The sequence below is a fragment of the Hermetia illucens genome, chromosome 1 (genome assembly GCF_905115235.1).
Source record: "Hermetia illucens chromosome 1, iHerIll2.2.curated.20191125, whole genome shotgun sequence".
Taxonomy (NCBI): Eukaryota; Metazoa; Arthropoda; class Insecta; order Diptera; family Stratiomyidae; genus Hermetia; species Hermetia illucens.
In genome coordinates, this window is record NC_051849.1 from 107,773,006 (window position 1) to 107,796,580 (window position 23,575).

Genomic DNA, 23,575 nt, shown 5'->3' on the forward strand with positions numbered 1-23,575 from the left:
GATCACAAATACGACATTACTTTTTCCCCAACCCAATATGTAACTGTGAGGTAAGAAGTATGCAAATGATGCCTGAACCAAGAACTCGTTCATTATACGCCGTAAATTGCACTTCGTTTCCACTCTTCGCGGTGACATTTTTGGGATCTTAGTATATTATGTGCAGATAGCAGACATTTATATGGCATGACCTTGTACATGCTTACATGTACTACATTTCAGCACTACTCCGCACACAGACGATTGTTTTGGCATCTCATCTTTTAAACTGGATGGATATGTCTTCGTGGCTGTTTGTATGTAATGAGATGAGTTAATTTATCTCTGCATCAGAAATTTAAATCATTTCGGATACCAGCAGACGTAAATGCAACGTAAAGTTGTTATGACTGCCGACAAAACTGAGTTCACTGGTCTGTAACTAGTTTTTTTGCATTATACTGGTATGTACGTAGCTTGAAAGAAATAATATTGCCAAACCACTTTGTCTGGAATATTATCCACCTAGTTCAACTTTCCTCATCGCCTCGGCCGCTCAAGATCAAGGAACAGTTGCATTTATCTGAACTTGGGACAATGTCGATCGATCTCACTATTAACGGAAAACTATATTCAGGTGACTAAAAACGTTAAATGTAATCGTGCTTAAGAAGCTTTCCCTTCATGTCTTGTAATTTGTTCGGTGGTAGAGCCCCACAACGTAAATTAAGATTGCTTCACCCTTTGATAGGACCCGAGAATATTTGCGCGTCTGATTCTGATCTAGATTCTGATCTAGAAGTAATAAACGCAAAAGTGATAATTTGGTCTTCGATTCTTCCTTTGATAACCAAAGGAATTTGCGGAGCGCTTAATGATTCTACTCATGAGTTACCTACAGGTATCTCCATGGAAAGAATAGAAAAGTGAAGCAGACTGCAGAAGATTTGTTCATTATTGTTATCAAAAAATATCCTTTATAATTTCCAATAGTGTAACAGTGTTATTGTGTTATAGTTAGGCATGAATTGGATGCGTTCGTCCTTTTAAAAGTTTTATAGTGGAGGAAAAACTCTGACGTCACGCCGTTTCTCTGCCTAATATTCTGTTATCTCACCTCGTATCTTATTGGTTGAGCTTCATTTTCAAGGTTTTGCTTAAAACAAAACATTATTAAAATCGGTTCACTGCCTGTCCCTATACCCCTATGTAAAAGGAGGTTGTACATATTTTCTTCACCGAATATAGTGAAATAATGGTCTCGACTAGTTCTTTTCGCGGCAGATATTAGTTTTGACATTCATTTGAAAGGAGAGGAATAAGGGGGTTCGAAAAGGGTCAATTATTTCAAGGACCTGTTCTCAGAAACTACCCAACCGAAAGATCAGAAAAAGTTATGATGGTCCGCACGCGTGGTATTTAGCCCTCTACGAGATCTGCCCAAATAAGTTCTTTCTACGTCCATAAAATAAGAAGGTAGCGGTTGATAGGGAGCAACATACTGGAAAGTGTGGCGGAAATTCTACTATCAGTAACAAAGTTACAGTAGATCAAAGTTGCCCTTTCTAGTCAAATTACTACTTTGCACGAAAAAAAAAATGTTTGCTTTTCCCTACTAGATTTACAGCGTCCAAAAGCTTTGAAATCAGATGATTTAGAGAATCTGTGTACAGCTTTGGGTTTTTAAGGGTTTTAAGGGTTCTGCGCATCCTTGATAGTATTGCTGTTGTGTATCCCTGTAGGGCAAAGATCTAGTTCTGCGACTAATTTTGAACTATATATTTCCGAATGATATACAACTAGTTCTTATCAATTAATTATTTTTCAACTAGTGGTTACTATATTTGAGTACTGGTAACATAGTTACCGCTGGGGGCACTGACCCCTTTTGTAATTCCGCGGAATTAGTTTCGAAACTTAAATTTTTGTTGCTAAAAGAGTGTGAGGTGAATCAACAAAAAAAGTATTCCAATGTTTCAAGCTTTATATTTTCTCAAATTCAATTTGTATTTTGATTCTTACGGAATGCGAAATACAGAGCTTTTGCAGTTCATAGTTCAGTCAAATTACAAAAATAAGCTAACCGTATTAGTACACAAAAAATCAAACAAAATTCATTTCATCATTGGAAATGCTCTTATTTTAAAAATCCAAATTTTTCGTAAATGATTTTTCTTTGTAGTTTGGAAAGCTTTGTTAATTTCTCGTTCCACATCTACTTTTGAGTTCAACGCGTCTATAAAATAGAAACAATTCAATACCAAGTCGAGAAACTGGAAGATCGGCGCCCCAAGAATGAAAGGTTTTGTTGATCTTTCATGTAATACTATTCGGGTACACGATGGTTCAATTTATATAATACGTAGCTTGTAGTGTATATACTTTGAACTTACACGATATTCAATTCGATGTGATACCGACATTTTATCCCCTAGGGAGCACCAATTTGATGCAAAAGAGGCAACTTTGACCTAATGTAACTCTGCTAATAATAGTAGAATTTCTCCCAAACTTTCCAGTTGGCTGCTCCACATTAAAGCCTATATTAATGCATATATTATTTTATTATTTTTACGGGTCTAGGATGAACTTATGATTATTATATGTTTTAGTAGATATATATTCCAGATGTCATGTTGGCTCTCATCATGATTTCTTTTGCAGATTGGTGGGTAGTTTCTGAGAATTTTCCATTAATTTAAGTATTTCCTTTGTGACCCCTTTACTCGCCTGTTGGACTTGTTCTGGAAAGTGCTAATCGAGACTTTTCATTTGATATCTCATATCTCTCATATGACCATATTTCGTGAAAAAAAATGTACACCCCCTTTTGCATATATGGCGATCTCCCATCTTAAGTTCCACATAGAACGATGTAACTCACCACTTGCGTTAGCGCTCATAGTTCCTGCTTTGAGGGTGCTAATACCCCATACGTAGAAGATGCCCATCCGTATACGGAGGGACATCTTCCAGGGGGATTCATTGAGTCCCCTTTGGTTTTGTATGGCACTGATCCCCCTTTCATGGCTACTGAATGATACTAGAGGGCATAGTTTTGCAATCAAGTATGGCCTACCTGCTAAGTGCGAACTGGCACACTTAATGTACTTAGATGACATCAAGCTGTATGCTGGCACTGACGACCACCTTCGAAGTCTTTTGTAAATAATAGACATGTTCAGCCGTGATATTCGGATGGAGTTTGGATTAGACAAATGTCGAATCCAAGCCATCCGCAAATGTCATCACGAGCCTCATGCCGGATATAGCATTGGTGACCTCCATATTGAAGCTATGACCGAGACAGACTTCTACAAGTATCTAGGTATTCTGCAAGGAGCCCATGCTCGAGTTGGTGATCTGAAGGATGCTCTGCTGTCCGAATTCCTGCGACGTGTAAAGCTGGTGCTGAAATCGCATCTCTCGGGGAAGAATAAAATAAGCGCGTTGAATGTATTCGCTATCCCTTCACTGGCTTATGCATTCGGAAAATTGCCGTGGACGAAGACCGATCTGGAAAACGTCCAGCGGCGGATACGGACAACTATGTTCAAATTTCGAATACATCATCCAAACTCTGTCGTGAAGCGGATGAACCTATCTCGTGATATCGGGGGTAAGGGCGTGGTTGACGCGGCGGGACAACGTCATCGCCAAGTTGACGCGATATGCGCTTATTTTTACAGCAAGTCTCTTGCATGCGGCTGTCTGTAAGGCAGACTGTGGGCTGACTCCACTTAACTTGAAGGATCGATCTTTCAATCCTCTGAGTGGGGTGAAGTTGGACTAACAGCGGATCGGTGAATGGAAGTCGAAGGCAATGTACGGTAAACACGTGAATTGTTTTTGGCAGTCATTTGTCGAACAGATGACTGTGTGCTGGGGAGCTCTTTGCTGAGACGGAGGGATTCATGTGTGCTATACAGAACGGTGTGGTCGCCAACCGAACTTATAAAAAGCTCATCATAAAAGAACGGGTGGAAAGCGACCAGTGCAGAATGTGTGGTTCGGCGTTAGAGACTTTGGACCATCTCATTTCTGGCTGTACTGTTACGGGACTGGTGCAATACATCACCAGGCATAATGCTGTATGTAAGGTTATCCATGAAATCCTTGCATACAAGCATGGGCTGATCACGGGAACATGTCCGGTTTATCGATATGAGTCGCAAGCAGTACTTGATAGTTCTACTTACAGCATGTATTGGGACCGGCAAGGTCATACTGCACATAACCAGCCTGACGTACTGTTAGTTGACAAGACGAGTCGCTCCGCGTATATAATTGATGTTGCTATCCCCCATAATAACAACATTGAACGGAAATACGTGGACAAGAAGGTGAACTATGACCCACTGGCTCGGGAAATCAAAGAAATTTGGCGCCTCGAGCGGGTGGTTGTAGTCCCCATAATATTGTCAGCCACAGGTATTGTACCTAAATCCCTCACGGCTTCCCTTGATGTCCTGGGATTTTCGCAAAGTTTGGTTTAAACCATGCAGAAGTACACTATTCTGCATACGTGCTCGATGTTGCGGCGAGTTCTCGACGGATTCTCCCATTGGCCTACCACCGGCCACCACCACTAGCGCCCATTTGGTTTTTAAGTAGGTAGGATCGTCCGAGCCTAAATGCTTGGCACTTAGTGCTAGTATTAGGTAAAATCCGGCATGTACCGAGAGTATGATAACTTGCAATATAATAATATGTTAACTTACTTACTTTTGCTTCGGAAAATCGAGTGGCTTTTCTCAGCTATTGTTTTAATGGTTGACCGTGAAGTAGAAAAGTGATAACGTAAATGTAGTCTTCACCATAAAAAGTGACGATTCTGATAAGCGCCATCATATAAATATGTAGAGCACTGGGGCCGATGTTTTCCAAAACTTAGCGAGATATATTAAAGAAATCCTGCCAAGAAATATTTTGTAAGCACATGTTTTTTGTTTATTTAGTGAAATGTGAAGAATATCCTGCCGACATCACCTTAAACACATTCATCCGTGAATATGCTAAGTTGTTCGGAACCAAATTCTATTGTTTGGCAGGAGGATGTGGTTGCTGTACCGTTACCATTCGAACGCATCATCCGGTGTCTAATCAGTACTACAGTCGAGCAGCGAACTCGGTAAAAACTATAAAACTTGTCAACCCATAATTTGCTTAGAGTTTCTAACTCCTTTTCAGTGTCTCACTCTTTTGAACGTATGTAATAATTGGGATGTAGTAACAATCGAAGGGTTGGGAGACCGACATACTGGCTACCACCCATTGCAAGAACGGCTAGCTCACTTCAATGGCACCCAATGTGGATATTGTTCCCCAGGAATGATAATGAATATGTACAGCCTTTTAGAAGCATTTGGGGGATCAGTTTCTTCAGGGCAAATAGAGAACAGCTTTGGTGGCAACTTGTGTAGATGCACAGGCTATCGACCAATTCTTGACACAATGAAATCATTCGCATCCGATTGTGAATATGAGTTCGTCGACAAGGAGTATGACATCGAAGATTTGCGGCTTTGTCCGAAGGTAGGAAAAGTTTGTGGTAGAAAGTGTCAGATTCCGAAAACTGTAAAGATAGATGATCACCGACTGTGGTACCATCCGCAAAGTTTGGCAGAGATTTTCCACATTCTGGATAACATTCATGACAGTCGTTATATGCTGGTTGCTGGAGGCACAGCCCATGGAGTTTACCGAAGAGATCCTGATATTGAAATTTTTATTGATGTGAATAATGTGATGGAGCTTCGCAGCTATAACATTGGGGACATTGTTGAGTTGGGGGGAAACATGCCGTTGACAGAAATGATGAGGGTGTTGCAGGAAGCATCGGCTAAACCTGGATTTGAATACTTTAAGGAAACTTTGAAACATTTGGATTTGGTGGCTAGCGTACAAGTTCGGAATGTAAGTATTCTTTACAATTTTAATGCTGTTGCTGAATTTGTTGAATACTGAATAATTAACAATTTATGTTGTACCATTTTTGAGTTGGATTTTTTTTTCAACTTGGTTTTTGAACGGTTCTATATATTGTATTATTTAGTTTGGAACGATTGCTGGCAATCTGATGATCAAGCATGCTCACAACGAGTTCGTTTCGGACATATTCACGATGCTGTTAACTATTGGAACCCGAATTGTAGTTGCCAACTCTTCCTCTCAGGTAGAAGGAACACTGCAGGAATTTCTGAATTACGACATGAGGCGTCAAGTAATTGTGAAGCTCATCCTGCCCCAGTGGGATAAAAATACAACTTTGTATGGTGCATATAAGGTAAGCAAAGTCTGCAATTGCTAGATACACATTCTCCAGACAGCGAAAAGGAAATATGTAACAATATTTAGAACGTTCAACTTGAAAAGCTCTCCTATTCCGTGATGGTGATAAATTCAATTAAACAGTTCGAGTGTTATCAATTAGAGGCGAGTGGATATAACAACGATTGGATGAAATAATGTTTTATTAATGATATCACAATTTTAAAATACAGTAAAACCTCCTAAGTCGAATGCTCATTTGCAAAGAAAAATCGTTCTAGTTATAGAGAGTTCGACTTAAAGAATTAAAAATTAAATTTTGTCGAAAAATTTTTCTATTCGATGCGAAGAATATTGTACTCCGCCCAGTACATTTGAAAAATTAGCGATTGATTGGTTGATTTCTTCTCTATCAGGCATTTTTATTGAAATGTCATTATCATTCTCACCGCCGTTGTCGTTTGTTGCTATTTGGCAAACACGTTCCAGAATTCGTCGTCCATTAAGAATATCAGTTATTACTGCATTGTCGTCAATCGGAACGTAGTTCATTATAGGAGAACAATTGACATTACTACCAAATTCCTCCTGTTTGGTTCTCGTTGTTTCCGACCATGCGTTGGAAAAAAGCATGTGGCAAATAATCATGGTCATCCCACTTAAATTTCTCGAAACTTTTGAAACAACTTGTAATTTTGGTAGGCATGGGATAAATTACGTTGAAAACAATGACATTTTTTACTTCTCCTTTTCTTGAGGACTTCAACTTGTCTGAACCAGCTATGTTAGTTTTTGCTACATATGTTTTCTGTCAAACCATTTAAATCATTTTAGCACTAGCCTGCTCTTCGGAAAGCACTTTTGACAAATACTGTTATCGTTTATATCTTCAGCAGTCGAATTATAAGGCAATATTGAAGGAAGTCCGTTAAGCCAGTCATTTATCGCTTCTTGATTGCTGTGCTTTTTCCAGATTTAATTTTTTTATAAATCCCAAGCCTCTTTTTGAACCGCGGTTCTGAAAATAGAACAATTCAAACTGCTTGCTTATTATCGAATACTGTACATATATATGTACGTATATAAATTGATGGTACCCATATTTGCGATTCTCTTCATACATATGTACATATATAGTACGTATGCTTTGAAGACCGGCGGGTTTAATGTAGAAATACATCTATCTGAATTAGACACTACCCGCAAACTTTACTACCACGTATATACACGCATATGGCTGCCTCGGATAATTGATATTGATATACAAATGACTAAAAAAACTGAAACAAAATATTTCTTTGCGAACCTCTATTCATATCATCTCACTTTGTTGTGGTAATGACGAGCTGATATGTGATATCATACGCGTTGTAGGATGCACGAAATGCACAAAAAATGGCAAGTGTCACCCTCTATAACTTCGTTGTACCTAATGTTATCCCTTACACCAAAACTAAATTTTGTACTTCTAGAATGAGCCTAAGGATAAGGCCGAGTAAATTTCTAAAATATAGAAATATACTATTGTTAACTTTATTTGTGCAGATATCTGAACCGAACGCATTTTGAGGCTTGGATTTCGTAGAGATGCACCACTTCTTTTTCAGATTTTTTGGTTGGATTTTTTAGGGCACACATTGTGAGTCCTCACTCCTTTATGTTCCATCCAATATGAGAGACGAAGAGAAGTAAGACATTTTCATAAGTACTAATCGAACCCTTTCATTTGATGCCCCACATGACCGTCTCCATACATGCTCCTAACATACTATTATTGAAAGCTGAGTTTTTCAATTTAATGCACAAGGCAGCAGAGTGGGGGCTAAAAAACGGCTATTTCTTTCACGGACACCTTCTCAGAACCTACACAACCCAAAAATCTGGAAAAAAATACGAAGCTGCCACTATACGATGCCTAGACTCCGAAATATCCCCCATTCCGATATGTTTTCAAAGAAAGTTAATAACAGTATGTTAGCTATAATATTTAATAATTTATTAAAAAAACTCTTTAAGTTCATCCTAGAATCATGAAATGTAGCAATATATGTTGCAATATAAAAAATAGTCCTACCAAGTTTTGTGGAAATCGCACTATTACTTACAAAATTATAATAGACCAAACTTGTCACTTCAGTGCAAATTGTAAGATTTTGATTGTCGGTGGAGAGGTTCGACTGTATCTTAACATGCAAACGCGTGGACGAAATACGGAATTTAAACTAATCAAACTTAATTTTGCTACTTGCCCCCGTCAAGGGGGGAAGCCACATTAGGAGGTAATTTTCCTTTAGATTTTATGAGGGTAGAACCAAGCGATTATTGGGTGCAGGTTTGAACGCCCAGAAGGTTATCGTTTTAAATAACTAGCGTATTTATAATTACTTGGCGTCAGTTCTTCTTTTCGTCTTCTTCTTATCTCAAAGGCGACTTTTTAAACATTTTTTTCTCTCAATGACATTTTAAAGTAAAGTAATAAAACGATCAATATGAAATGAAATATGACTCCTGTGTGTTTTTTGCATTATTTTTAAAAAAAGGTGGCGAAAATCGAAATTTTCTTTTCAAGAGCTGCAATGTTTTTGATTTTTATTGTTTTCATCTGCATCCAGGTTCATATTCTTAGAAAATAATTTAATAATGTAAAATTAAAAGCTTTTTGGCTTCAGATAAAATTTGAAGTTGGAGTTGGAGAACTCTAGTTACCATCAGCGGAATAATGTCGCATCACTCTTTTGTTTCTAACTTTAAATCTTAAAAGTTGTCCAGTTGTTGATTAATATATGATTGGATTCCAATTAATTATTGCGACCAAGAAATCTCAAAAGAGTATGTAAACATGTAATGTAGTCGGGAAACCGGAAGCTTGGCGCTTCAGGTATGAAAGGTTTCATTTGCTTCTTCTGTGAGTACATTTGAGTGTAGAACTATCCCATTTGTACGTAGCCCGTTATGTATATGCTTTTAGCATGTCTGACTACCCACTTTAGTGAGATAATGATATTCAGTTACAGTAAATTTACACGTCAAGTCAAATTTGAGCTACGGTAACCTTGTTACCAATAGCATGATTTTGATCAAACTTGGGGATAATATGCTTATATTATAGTTTATACTACTACCAACTTTTATAACTCGGGGATAAACTTAAGGGGGGTTTTACTCAATTTCACCAAAAATATGGTAATATACTATTATTAAGTTAATTTGAAGAGATATCGATGTGGAGAGTTTTTGAGGCCTAGGACACCATACAGAGGCAGCTTCGTGATTTTTTCAGATTTTCCGGTTGGGTAGTTTCTGAGAATGGCTCCGTTAAAGAAATCATCACTTTCCACCCCTCCCACTCCCCGCTTTCTCAACAAATGTCGAAACTAAGACCAGCCTCGAAGAGTTCTAATCGAGACCTTTCATTTGATACCCCAGATGTCTATATTCGGTGAGAAAAAAATTTTACACTCCCCTTTTATATGTATGGGGACCCCCCTAAATCTCAACGTAGAAGGATATCACTCACTGCATGTCTGGGGGTTCACAGTTCCCACATTCCCACCGAATTTCGTGTCAAGCGGTATAGCCGTTTCTGAGAAAAGTGCGTGTGACAGACAGACAGCCAGACAGACAGATTAGTACTTTCCAAATCAGTTGTGACATTTGTTGTTAAATGGAAGACTGCGGTGGCTAGAAAGTGATGATTTCTTTCACGGACCAATTCTCAGAAGCTATTGAACCGAAAAATCATAGATATTGCCCTTATAGACTTTCCGCGCTGGATCATCCTCATCCATATGGATTAAGTGACCCGCCTACGGTAACCTATTCAGCCGGATTTTATCCACGACCGGACGGTCATTGTATCGCTCATAGATTTCGTCGTTATGTAGGCTACGGAATTGTCCATCCTCATGTAGGAGCCTAAAATTCTTCGAACATTCTTCTCTCGAACGCGATCAAGATTTCGCAATTTTTCTTGCTAAGAACTCAAGTCTCCGAAGAATACATTAGTACTGGCAAGATCATCGTCCTGTACAGTAAGAGCTTTGACCCGATGGTGAGACGTTTCGAGTGAAACAGTTTTTGTGCACGGATTTCATGACCGTAGCTGTTATCGGTTTCGACCCTAGATTGGAGAAGTTATTAACGGTCCTCAAAGTGGTAGTCTCCTATCTTTATTTTTCCCGTTTGACCAGTGCGGTTTGATGTTGTTGGTTGATTGGTTTTTGGTGCTGAAATTGCCACCATATACTTTGTCTTGCCTTCATTGATGTGCAGCCCAAGATCCTTCGCGCCGCCTGCTCGATCTGGATGAAGACAGTTTATACGTCTCGGGTCGTTCTTCCCATGATGTCGATATCGTCAGCATAGGCCAGTAGTTGGGTGTACTTAAAGACGATCGTACCTCTTGCATTTACCTCAGCATCACGGATCACTTTCTCGAGGCCAGGTTAAAGAGGACATGATAGGGCATCCCCTTGTCCGTAGATCGTTGTTCATGTCGAATGGTCTTGAGACTGATCCTGCTGCTTTTATCTGGCCTCGCACATTGGCCAGGGTCAATCATCTAGTCAGTCTTATCAATTTCATCAGGATACCGAATTCTCTCATAGCCGCGTACAGTTTTATCTTGGCGACCAAGAGATGGTGCAACTGGTGTCCATATTCCAACAGTTTTTCCATCGCTTGCCGCAGAGAGCAAGTCTGATCTGTTACTGATGTTCTGGGCGTATGGGGCTATCCGTCCTAGTAAGATAGCAGAGGATATCTTATAGATGGTACTCAATAACGTGATACCTCTATAATTGCTGCACTCTGTGATATCTTCCTTTTTATGTATGAGACAGATAGTGGCTTTTCGCCAATCGTCAGCCATTGATTCGCTGTCCTACACCTTGAGCACAAGTTGATGAACCACTTGGTGTAACTGGTCGCCTCCATATTTAACCAATTCGGCTGTAATTCCATCAGCTTCTGGCGACTTATGATTTTTAAGCCGATGAATGGCACGGACTGTTTCTCCTGTACTTGGTGGTGGCAGTATTTCAGTTGGTTTTCACTGTTAGTCTTCAGTTGGCGGGACCTCCAACTCGCCGATGTTCTGGTTGTTCAGTAGGTCATCAAAGCACTCAACCCATCGCTCCAATATGCCCATTCTGTCGGAAATCAGATTTCCCTTTTTGTCTCGGCAGGCTGAACATTCAGGTGTATAAGGCTTCATCCTACTGACTTGTTGGTAAAACTTGCGTGCCTGGTGCGATTGCTCCCTGCACTTTTCGAGTTCATAGACTTGTTCATTCTCCCAGGCTTCCTTTTCCCGTCTGCTGAAGTCGCTTTTCCGCTCGACGGAATTCGTGATAAGTCTCGGCGCGTGCTCGGGTTCTTTGAAAATGCAGCATCACTCAGTATGCAGCATTCTTCCATTGCCGTTGCTCGCTTACATTCATCGTCAAACTAGCCGTTCCGAATCTTTTTGCGGCTGGGGCCAAGTATGTTTGTGGCCGTATTTATGGTTCTTCAGGTGATTAGTGAAGATTATTTGTTGATACTGAATCTCCTGGATCTCTTGTTGACTGCAGTTATTGCCGGCATCCATTTCCCTCTTATAGGTGTCACGGAGGGCTGTGTTGTGGATGGCTTCAGTGTTAACTCTCACTTGATTGTCAGAGGGGATTCTGGGTGGTGTCGTTATTCGAGTTCGGAGTACCATGCCAACGAAATAGTGATCCGAATCTATATTGGGCCCCCTATATATTCTGACATTCATTAAGCTTGGAGGTGGCGGTGTTCGATCAGCACAGTGGTCAATTTGGAGAGGCCCACGTATGTTTGTGGACCGCTTTCCGTACAAACCAGGTACAGCCATTTCGTGTGACCCTGCTAATTGAATGATCCGCAGTCCGTATCATTCGTGTTTTGATGTAAGCTGTGGGAGCCAACGTATCGCTGATACGTTGGCTCCTTCCCTACTTGGCTGTTAAAATCCCCAAGTATGATTTTCATGTCATGCTTGGGACATTCTTCGAGGGTCCGCGCAACTGCCTCGTAGAAGGTATCCTTCTCCGACTCTGCAGTCTCCTCTGTAGGGGCGTGAATCGTTAACGAGGCTTATATTTCTAAACTTGCCTCGCAAGCGCAGAGTGCATAGCCGTTCGCTTATGTTTTCAAAGCCGATAACAGCAGGTTTCATTTTTTGGACTGACTAAGAAACCTACTCCGATCACATGGTTTACTGGATGGCCAGTATAATATAATATATGGTGTAGCATCTCCTGCACAGCTGTTACATCAGCCCTATATTGGGACAGGGTATCGGTTAGCTGGTCATCAGGTTCATCTCTGTACTGGGAGCGCACGTTCCATGAGAAAATGCGCAAGTCGTTATTCCGTTGTCGTTGCCGGGTTCGTCATTGTAAAATCCGTCCAGTCCGAGGCTCCTGTTGTGGCTTCGTATCAAGTTGTTTTCCGTGTAGGGTTGTCAGCCCTACCCAATCCCGAACCTGGAGGACCAGTTGGTACAATTTGTCCCGTTTTTAGGCGCGGGAGACTCGCCTTCATCCTTCTCCGTCTGCAGTTTTTCAGAAAGAAAGAACTCCCAGCGGTCACCACGTGGAGGTGGAGCTAGGGTTTGGTAGTAGAGCTGTTGGTTTTGGTTCACCACGTGTTTTTCAGGTTTTATGCTCTATCGTGGGTACCAATTCACATATACTACCCTTTCACCCCTACTGCACTGTTATTAACAAAGTTAAATATATCAAAGTTATCAATCCCAGCTATGTAGGTGCGGATGGGACAAATATCTATTCAAATATTCTTATATGAGAAATACACAAAACCTTCCAGAAGCATCCAGCTTTTGGTTTCCTGACTGGTTATACGATGATTAGTTTGACTTGTGTAATGTCGTCATCAACCAAAGTACCCTCAATCATGCAAGAACATGGTTTACGTATATCTGGTGACATACAGTAGGCCAGAAATTGGTTGAAAATGTTCGTTCTTGTGTTATGGAAATTTTGTAATCCTCAAGCTTTGTTCTCTTTCGAGGACCGCGTAAGCACCCCATTGTAGTCAATAAGAATTCCAGTTTCTTCCATTTCCTGGAATTCTTATTGGATCAAGGCTGCTCTTTTGATTTAATGCTGTACTTTGCTGATCGCATACCATAGCGGGTTCGGCGTCCAAATATTCTTAAAATCTTAAAGAAGGAACTATTCCCAGGGAATCCTTTGGAATTACTATTTACTATATTTTTCGAATATTTGCAGATTTTACCACGGGCTCAACATGCGCATGCCTTTGTAAATGCTGGATTTCTTTTCACATTTTCTGGATCACAGGTTAAATCATCGAGGATAGTATTCGGGGGAATAAATCCACATTTTACGATATCTGAAGCGACTGCAGACTTTTTCAAAGGTCGCAAACTTTTTGACCCGGAGACTTTCGCACAAGCAGTTGAAATTTTAGATACTGAACTGCAACCCGATTGGGTTTTGCCGGCACCGTCACCAGAATATCGTAGGAAATTGGCACTTGGGTTATTTTATAAGTTTATACTAAAAAATGCCCCGGAAAATTTTATAAAGCCAACATATCGCAGTGGTGGCCACTTACTGAAACGGCCGCTCTCAAGCGGGTCACAATTCTTTGACACCAGAAAGGAAAAATGGCCTGTGAATCAACCGGTTCGGAAGTTAGAAGCATTGTGGCAGTGTTCGGGTGAAGCAAACTACTCTAATGATATTCCGCACATGAGAGGTGAAGTTTGGGCCGCATTTGTTCCAGCCACAAAAGTTCATGCGACTGTCGCACAAATTGATGCCTCTGAAGCCCTCGCTATGCCGGGAGTCATTGCGTTTTTCTCAGCGAAAGACATACCAGGAACCAACTCTTTTGTTGCGGTTGGGCTTTTTAACATTTTCGAAAATGAGGAGTTGTTTTGTGCTGATATAGTGAAGTATCATTCGCAACCTGTTGGTGTTATTTTGGCAAAATCAAACGAATTAGCCACACTTGCATCTACGAGGGTTCGTATATTATACGAGCATAGGACAGTAGAACAGAAAGTCAAACCAACAGTGAAAGATATGATTGACCAAAGGCACATCATTGAGTATGATAACAGTGATGAAGATTTTGTGGATGTGGAGAAATCCGAAGATGCTTTGACAAAACGGAAACGAATTCGAGGTTACTTTGAAATGGGTGGCCAGTTTCATTTTTCAATAGAATCTCACTCTACAGTTTGTATACCTCGAGAAGGTGGGCTACTTTTGTATTCAGCGACACATTGGATGGATTTAGTCCAGGCCGGTATCACCAACGCTTTAAACATTCCAGATAATAAGATTGAAGTTGATGTTCGTCGTTTAGGTGGTAGCTTCGGCTGCAAAATATCTCGTTCCAATCATGTTGCAGTGGGTTGCGCTTTAGCGAGCTGGTTATCAAATCGTCCAGTGCGATTTGTCCAGAGTGTTGAAAATAATATGAGAATATCTGGAAAAAGATTCGCTTGCATCAGTGATTACACACTTTCTGTGGGTGACGATGGGAAACTGAAATCTTATACTCTTAATTTTTACGAGGACATGGGCGTTACGGTGAATGAGAGTCCAGTTGAGACTTTCACAATTCCGGCTGTTGCTAATTGTTACCAACGCAATTCTTCTTGGATCATCAATGGTGCTAATGTTCTCACAGATGCGCCTTCTCATACATGGTGTCGTGCGCCTGGAACACTAGAAGGGATAGCTATGACCGAAAACGTTATGGAACATATTGCTTGGACTGTAAAAATGGATCCAGTTGACGTCCGTTTGAATAACATTCCTTCAGGAAGCGAGGCGAGACGTTTGCTTCTAGATTTCATCAAAGATACAGATTATCGACAACGTCGCAAAGATATAAACACTTTCAACGAGCAAAATCGGTGGAGAAAGCGTGGGATTGCAATATCTCTCATGCGGTATCCTATTATCTACTTAATGAACATATCCGCTGCAGTTGCGATTTACCACTATGACGGGACTGTCCTTATTAGTCATGGAGGAATCGAGATGGGGCAGGGAATCAACACGAAAGCTGCTCAAGTTGCCGCCTATACACTTGGAATCCCACTGGAGATGGTCTCGGTGAAGGCGTCGAACTCATTTGATGGAGCTAATAGCATTTGCAGTGGTGGGAGTATAACAAGCGAAACTGTTTGTTATGTAAGTATTTTTACATTGAATTTACATTTTGCTGATTGGTATCTTTATTTCGCTCTTTGGTTACTAACATTGCTTCAGAATTTCGCTTTAAAAGGCCATTTATAGGTTGCTATGTTAACTAAGCATATTTTCGGTGTTTGAAATTTCGTTATTGCAAGTTCTTTAAAACTGATGATCTCGGAATTTGTCCAAACAAGCACAGTTAGCCAGCTAAATGTATCACTGCAGTGTTTCTAGGTATTAAATAAAATAAAATAGTATGACGATTTTATTTCCTAGTAGCTAACTCGCTAACAACTGTTTTTTTTTTCTAGTAAGCATATACGCAGGTATTTCTATATAGACTGACTGACTGAACTGACACGTTGGGCTAAATTGTTCTACCATGATCCGAAAAGTAAAGTTCTAAGTGTGGCGGGTGTATCAAAACCGCTTCATGTCTCCGTCCGTGTTCATCAAGGAAACGTCCTTTCACCACTCCTTTTTGTCTTTATTATGGACACTGCCATACGGGGCATCCATGGTCCAGCACCCTATACACTGCGTTATGCAGATGTTATTTTCCTAGCGTCTAATAGCGAAGATGGTCTCAAGCAACTTGTTAAAAATGGAAAGATCACCTCATGCAACACGGTCTCAAATTGAATCTGAATAAAACAGATTTTTTGTCGGAAACAGAACTGAGCGATTTAAATATCTCAGGTCAATGCTATAATCTAATGGAGAACTTATATATGGCTGCTATTCACCCGTTGGTGGGGTATAGCGCGTCAACCACACTTATGCATCATCGCTCGCGGTTAATTGGAATTCACTTCACTTCAGCTCCTCCCACGACTTCCCGAGACGCTAGCACTCGTCCTCTACTGTTCTGCGCCAAGTGCCCCTTGTATTGACGAAAGCTTGGAGCTTTTGAGTAACAGTGGTATTCACTTTCTATGTGCTACTCGAATGTAGTACATAGAAAGAACACTAGCACAAAACAGACTCAACTTGATCTAAGTGTTAAGATAGTTGCATTTCTAGATTTTAGATAGGGCAGCGCAAGCAAATTTAGCGCTGCTAATGCATCGGGCGGCATCTATTTCGGTGCCGATGACAAAAACAACGCTTCCTGGAGAGTGCGAAGACTCGTTAGACTTAGAGCCTTGGTTTTGTTGGTGTTTATCTTCAATTTGATTCTACTTGGCTCTCTTCCCGCGTCTAGAACAATTTGGCTAAAATCCATGCCTTGGTGAAAGAGCAAACAGATGTCACCAGCGTAGTCGTTCCTACGTAGAGCACTTTAGAGGGAACAGGGTACTCACGCTATTGAAAGCTTTCTCGAAATCGATGAAGAGTAGATGCAGCAAAGATCTAAATTCCGCGCGATGTTCCCAAATGATCCATATGGCGTGGATGTGGTCAATGCAAGAGGATCTGGAGTAGAAACTAGCCTACTTTCTGTCGATAAAGCTTTCGAGATTCTGCAACATATCAATGAACAGCGTTCCAGGATTATTTTAGCGTCGACAGGGAGCACGCAAATACCTATCCAATTATTACACTCAAAACGTGCGCCCTTTTTTGGAATCTTAACGGATGTAATACGGTTAAGGGCAATGGTGAAGTGCTCAGTCGACCACTGACGTTCATTATAGGACCATCAAAAGATCTGGAACCACATGCAAGCTGTTTCGTGATGCGGTATACAGCTCTGAAATCATTGTGACCTGCGACATCTTTCGATTCCCGCGAAATGGCAAATTCTCCCTTGTGTTCACTACATTGATTGCTCGTACGATGTCGGTCAGATGAAATCCAACTGACTTATGGCAGGCTGTGTGCTCGAACAGTGCGCCACCAAAGGCGAGGCGGTGCAAATTGTAAAAATCCACATGCCTTCTACCGTTAAGGTTGCCAAGACCGAGCTTCCCCATCCCATGCTCGAGGAAGGTGTTGTCAGATCCCACCTTGGCATTCAGATCATCCATCACGATCACAATTTCACCTTTAGGAAGCTTCCCCTGAACCGCGATTCATTCCTCATAGAAGACATCTTTCTCCACTACAAGTCTGTCAAAAACCGGCTCCCAGGTCATGAGAGCGTTCCTTGTGCTAACCGGCAGAAGAAACCCGACACCGGATTCGCGTCTGCTACCACTTGGTTTTCCAGAGTACAAAAGCATATTGCCGAAAGAGGGTAGAGTTCCATCGTCTTTCTTCGCTTAGGTACAGAATGTTCAGTTTGTGTCGCCGGAATTTCCACTCAAGTTAGAGAAAGCCAGCATTTCGAGGATCATTCCCGTTGTCGAGGAGCATGCGCATATTCTAGAAACTAATCATAGTCCATTTTTGATAGCCATGAGGTCATGCGAAGCATTATTGACGTTTTGGTACCAACAAAGTTTTAAAATTTGCAGGTCTCTAGCCGAAAAATTTCTATAGACTCATTTAGGCACCAACTCACAGGGCGCAATGAAGAAATGCGCTATGCAATTGTCTCACGCATTAGCCCAATCTGGATGAAGCGACGTTCGACAGCTGGTGTTTTTTGCGATCGACATATAAACGAAAGTTGATAATTTCCCCTATCTAGGGTAGAAAATCACAACCGATAACACCTACGATGATGAAATCCGCGCACGGTTGTTGTCAGCCAACAGGGCCTATTTCAGCTTACAAAAACTGTTCCGCTCAAAACGTCTCACCATAGGATCAAAGCTCTTACTGTACAAGACTATGATCTTGCCAGTCCTCATGTATTCTTCGGAAACTTGGGTTCCTAGCAAGAAAAATTGCGAACTCTTGGCCGCGTGCGAGAGACGAGTCCTCCGAAGAATTTTTGGCCCCCTACATGAGGATGGATGATTCCGTAGCCTACAAAACGGCGAAATCTATGAGCGATACCATGACCATCCGGTTGTGGATAAAATCCGGCTCAATAGGTTACGGTGACCAGTACGGTTTGATGTTGTTGGTTGGTTGGATTTCGTTGCTGACGTTACCACCATATACTTTGTCTTGCCTTCATTGATGTGCATTGAAAGATCTCGCGCCGCCTGCTCGATCTGGATGAACGTAGTTTGTACGTCTCGGGTCGTTCTTCCAATGATGCCGATATCGTCAGCATAGGGCAGTAGTTGGGTGGACTTAAAGAGGATCGTACCTCTTGCATTTACCTCAGCGTCACGGATCACTTTCTCGAGGGCCAGGTTAAAGAGGACATGATAGGGCATTCCCTTGCCGTAGACCGTTGTTGATGTCGAATGGTCTTGAGAGTGATTCTATTGTTTTTATCTGGCCTCGCTCATTGGTCAGGATCAACCTAGTCAGTCTTATCAATTTCGTCGGGATGCCGAATTCTCTCATGGCCGTGTACAGTTTTACCCTGGCTATGCTATTATAGGCGCCTCATGCCTCGTTGCCAGTCGTCAGCCATTGATTCGCTGTCCCACACCTTGAGCACAAGTTGATGAACCACTTGGTGTAATTGGTCGCCTCCATATTTAACCTATTCGGCTGTAATTCCATCGGCTTCTGGCGACTTACGATTTTTAAGCCGATGAATGGCACGGACTATTTCTTCTATACTTGGTGGTGTCATTATTTGTCCGTCGTCTTCAGTTGGCGGGACCCTCCAACTCGCCGATGTTCTGGTTGTTCAGTAGTTCATAAAATACTCAACCCATCGCTCCAATATGCCCATTCTGTCGGAAATCAGATTTCCCTTTTTGTCTTGGCAGGATGAGCATCGAGGTGTATAAGGCTTCATCCTGCTGACTTGTTGGTAAAACTTCCGGACCTGGTACGGTTGCTCCCTGTACTTTTCGAGTTCTGTTCTCCCAGGCTTCCTTTTTCCGTCTGTGAAGTCGCTTCTCCGCTGGCCGGAATTCGTCATAAGTCTCTGCGCGTGCATTACTCGGTATGCAGCATTCTTCCGTTCTGTTGCTAGCTTACATTCATCGTCAAATCAGCCATTCTGACTCTTTTTGCGGCTGGGGCCAAGTATGTTTGTGGCGTATTGATAATAAAGTTCTTCTGCGGCATCCAACCCCTCTTACAGGTGTGGCGGAGGGCTGTGTTGTGGATGGCTTCAGTGTTAACTCCCACCTGATTGGCAGAGGGGATTTTGGGTGTTGTTGTTATTCGAGCTCGGAGCACCATGCCAACGAAATAGTGATGCGAGTCTATATTGGCCCCCATATATGTTCTGACATAAATCAAGGATGAGAGGTGGCGACGTTCGATCAACACGTGGTCAATTTGGTTGAAAGTGGTCTCGTCTGGAGAAGCCCACGTATGTTTGTGAACCGCTTTCCGCGCAAACCAGGTACTTCCAACCACCATTACGTGTGACACTGCTAATTGAGTGATCGGCAGTCCGTTATCATTTGTGTTTTGATGTATGCTATGGGAGCCAACGTATAGCCTGAATACGGGCTCCTTCTCTACTCGGCTGTTAAAATCCCCAAGTATGATTTTAATGTCATATCTGGGACAGGCTTCGAGGGTTCGTTCTACTGCCTCGTAGAAGGTATCCTTCCCCGACTCTGCAGTCTCCTCTGTAGTGGCGTTCGCTTATATTTCCAAAGCCGATAATAGCAGGTTTCATTTTTTGGCTGACTAGGAAACCTACTCCGAGCATATGGTTTACTGGAAACCGGTCCCCGTCCAATGCATCTGCTGTAACGCTGTTACATCAGCCCTGTGTTGAGACAGGGTATAGGCTAGCAGCTCAGCAGCTTCATCGCCGTTAAGGGAGCGCACGTTCCATGAGAAAATGCGTAAATCGTTTTTCCTTTGTCGCTGCCGGGTTCGTCGTAAGAAAAGCTTTAAAAAATTAAAAAAGAGATACTAGTTAATGCTGATTATGGAGACTTTTAGTATCATATATATCCTTCACTAGCCAGTGGCATGGATTCGCCCAAATGTTGTACATATTCGCCTAAATGTTGTACATATTCCCCTAAATGTTGTACATATTCGCCTAGAATTTCTCCCATTATTCGAGAAAACGCGAAATCTATCGTCGGCATAGTACGGCAGATTCTTAATAATAGTGCAGTCCGAGAATTGTGAAGAGGTTTTGAGTAGTTTCGGACAATTGAACACTACTGCATGCGTATTTTTCACGCTTTATGTTTCTCACTTCTGACTTCAGCGGAGCCGAAAAGTGGTAACTCCTTGCTCAGAACTACCCAGCCGAAAAATGCTTAGGTTCCGAAATGCCCTCCATACCGAAACCTGTTCAAATTATTAATATTATTAATAATACTAATATTAATATTAATATTAATATAATTCTTAGTAATTAGCTCCAAACACACTGCAGCTCATCTTGCAATAATATAGGCTATAATATAAAGCATGATTTTACCAAGCTTGGTGGATATCGCAGTATTACTGACAAAGTTATAATATATCAAATTCGTCGCTTCAGTGCCAACTCTACAACTTTAAATGTCGGTCGCACGCGAAAGTGAATATTTTGACATGATACATGCTTATACATTACGCGCTAGGTACTAATGCGACAAATGTCCAATGTTTTTATATAAAAAATACACAAAACCTCCTCCCCGCCTGAAGCGGCCAGGTTCTGGTTTCCGGACTTGTTTTAGTTATGTATATCAGGCCCGGTTTCTCGAGACGAGACGTGTATTTATATATATGTATACGCATAGGAAGGTTGCGTGTGAGATTGATTAGGATAAATATACATATGCAGTGATCGAAATTGAAATCCGGACTCCATTGTAAGAAATATATACATAAGTTTAACATAAGAGAGGGGGTAAATGGAGTTGTATGCATTTCGTTTTACAAGAACGTAATGTGCAGCCTTTTGAATACTGGAAAATGATATCAAATGCTGGTGCAAACATCCTTAAAATTAAGGCACAGATATTTTTCTTCCTTCAATAATCCTCAAATTATTGAATTACCTTTAAAAGTATAATCCTCAAATGATACTTTGAGCAGTAAATAAGAAGGCACAACGTTCTCTGTCGAAATCTTTATTTACTCTGTGTAGAACATTAACAATTTCTTTCTTAAATACTAATATTGAATTTGCTTAGTTGACTAGAAAGGTAGTGAAATTGTTGACAGGAATATGAAATTTTGTTATGCAAGCAAAAACCTAAATGCCCTATATGAACAGGAATAATATATACTATATATACTTACAAACTAATTAAACTGAACATTATTGTTGCTGGTATTGATAGGCTTGTAGTCCAACCTTAATCAGCTTTGACACTTCACGTATTAATACATTCGTACTTCCTTTAGGGTGTTCGAAAAGCATGCAATCAATTATTGGCTAGAATGAAACCTATTCGGGATAAAATGAAAAACCCTACCTGGCTGCAAGTGGTGCAGAAAAGCCACGAAGAAAATGTTAATCTTTTCTCACGGCAAATCCACAAACAAGGAGACTTAGAAGGATATGACGTATGGGGAATGTCATGCACCGAAATGGAGGTGGATATTCTCACTGGAAAGTGGCAAATAACCCGAGCAGATATATTAGAAGACACTGGCGAAAGCTTAAGTCCTTTAATTGATGTAGGACAAATTGAAGGAGGCTTTGTTCAGGGGTTGGGGTACTGGTTGACAGAAAAGCTTGTATACGATCGTCAAACCGGGGAGCTGAAGACTTTTGATACTTGGGAGTACCATGTACCGGGCGCTAAGGACATCCCAATTGATTTCCGAATAAAACTCTTCCAAAAGCGGCCAAACCCAAAAGGATTTTTACGTTCAAAGAGTAAGTACTGTTTATGGGTACCTGAAAAGGACTTAAAATAATACTAAACAAACCCTTAGCAACTGGTGAAATGGGCACTTGCATGTCAATCTCTGCAGTATTTGCTTTACGTCATGCATTAAACTCTGCGAGGGAAGATATTGGCATTGATGAGTGGTATCATCTGGGTAAGTCGTGTCATTGATTTTTGTCGGAATCCCTATTCCCCTATGAATTTTGATCTACAGGAGCTCCTACAACTATTGAAGATATTGCCCTGGCTGCGGGACACACAAAGAATGATTTCAAGTTAAATGCATAAGATCTAACTTTTACCAACCGTATCTTGCAGCTTAGGTTTTGAATTGCAGAAATCTTACAAAAATTCAAAAATAATCGACAAGCGTTCTTTCTACGTCGAAGTAGAGAATAATGGTATATTTTAATCGTGCACTGTTTCAATTTTCTTGTTTAAATAACGGGTTATAGGTCATAAAATACTCACTAATGTTAAGTGTTTTAATTGCAAAATACATGGTTGCTGAAAAACGAAATCCCGTCGTTATTTCACTATGATCCTTAGAATATTGAGGTTTTCAGCACAAGAAGATATATAAGTAGATACCGAAACCACCTTTGCAGGCTGCATGAAATTGGAAGAGGACTGTGAAGCCGATTAAGCCTGCTGAATAATTGCATTACAGTTGTTGTTGTGAAATTTGAATTGTGTTAAAAATTTCAGCTTGTTTTCGCAGGTGGAGTTGATAGATAGGAGACAGTCGAAAGGTTAACCAGGCAATTATTGGTATTTGGTTTGAAGAAGTTCTCGGTTCCATTCTTCTTCCTCGGGCTCTCTCGGCCGTGGTCATTTGCCTTGCCTTTGAGTAGATGTCTTTTTGCCATCCATCTTATTATGGGCAATTTTTTCACATCCCTGCCTTCCCCTTCCATTCTCTCTCATAATTCTACTGTTGTATTTTGTCCGGCCTGTTTATATTTAAAAAAAAACCAAACAAGACGGGAAACCGGAAGCTGGGCGCTTCAGGTATGAAAGGTTTTGTTTGTTTCTTGTGTGAATATATTTGAGTGTAGAACTATCCTATTTCTACCTAGCCCGTTGAGAATATGCATTTTGCATATCAAATTTAGTACTTCGGGTTGTAAATTTACACGATGAAGGCAACTTGGAACTGCTGCAACTTTGTTACTAATAGTATCATTTTGATCAAACTTGGAGATAATATGCTTCATATTATATTTTATACTACTACCAACTTTTATAACTCTGACATAAACTTAAGGGGGGTTTTACTCAATTTTCCCAAAAATACGGTAATATACTATTATTAACTTAATTTGAACAGATATCGATATGGAGAGTATTTTG

At 40.9% G+C, this 23,575-nt stretch overlaps 1 protein-coding gene across 1 annotated transcript; it reads left to right on the forward strand.

Annotated features, from left to right (window-relative positions):
• Nucleotides 1-513: 513 nt before the first annotated feature.
• Nucleotides 514-22,716, forward strand: LOC119647097 (indole-3-acetaldehyde oxidase-like). The gene is made up of 8 exons (XM_038047868.1): nucleotides 514-616; nucleotides 4,938-5,110; nucleotides 5,170-5,895; nucleotides 6,035-6,265; nucleotides 13,512-15,455; nucleotides 21,732-22,209; nucleotides 22,269-22,376; nucleotides 22,437-22,716. Exons 1-8 carry the CDS (start codon nucleotides 577-579, stop codon nucleotides 22,508-22,510), a joined length of 3,774 nt encoding a protein of 1,257 aa, XP_037903796.1. The 5' UTR covers nucleotides 514-576; the 3' UTR covers nucleotides 22,511-22,716.
• Nucleotides 22,717-23,575: the final 859 nt, after the last annotated feature.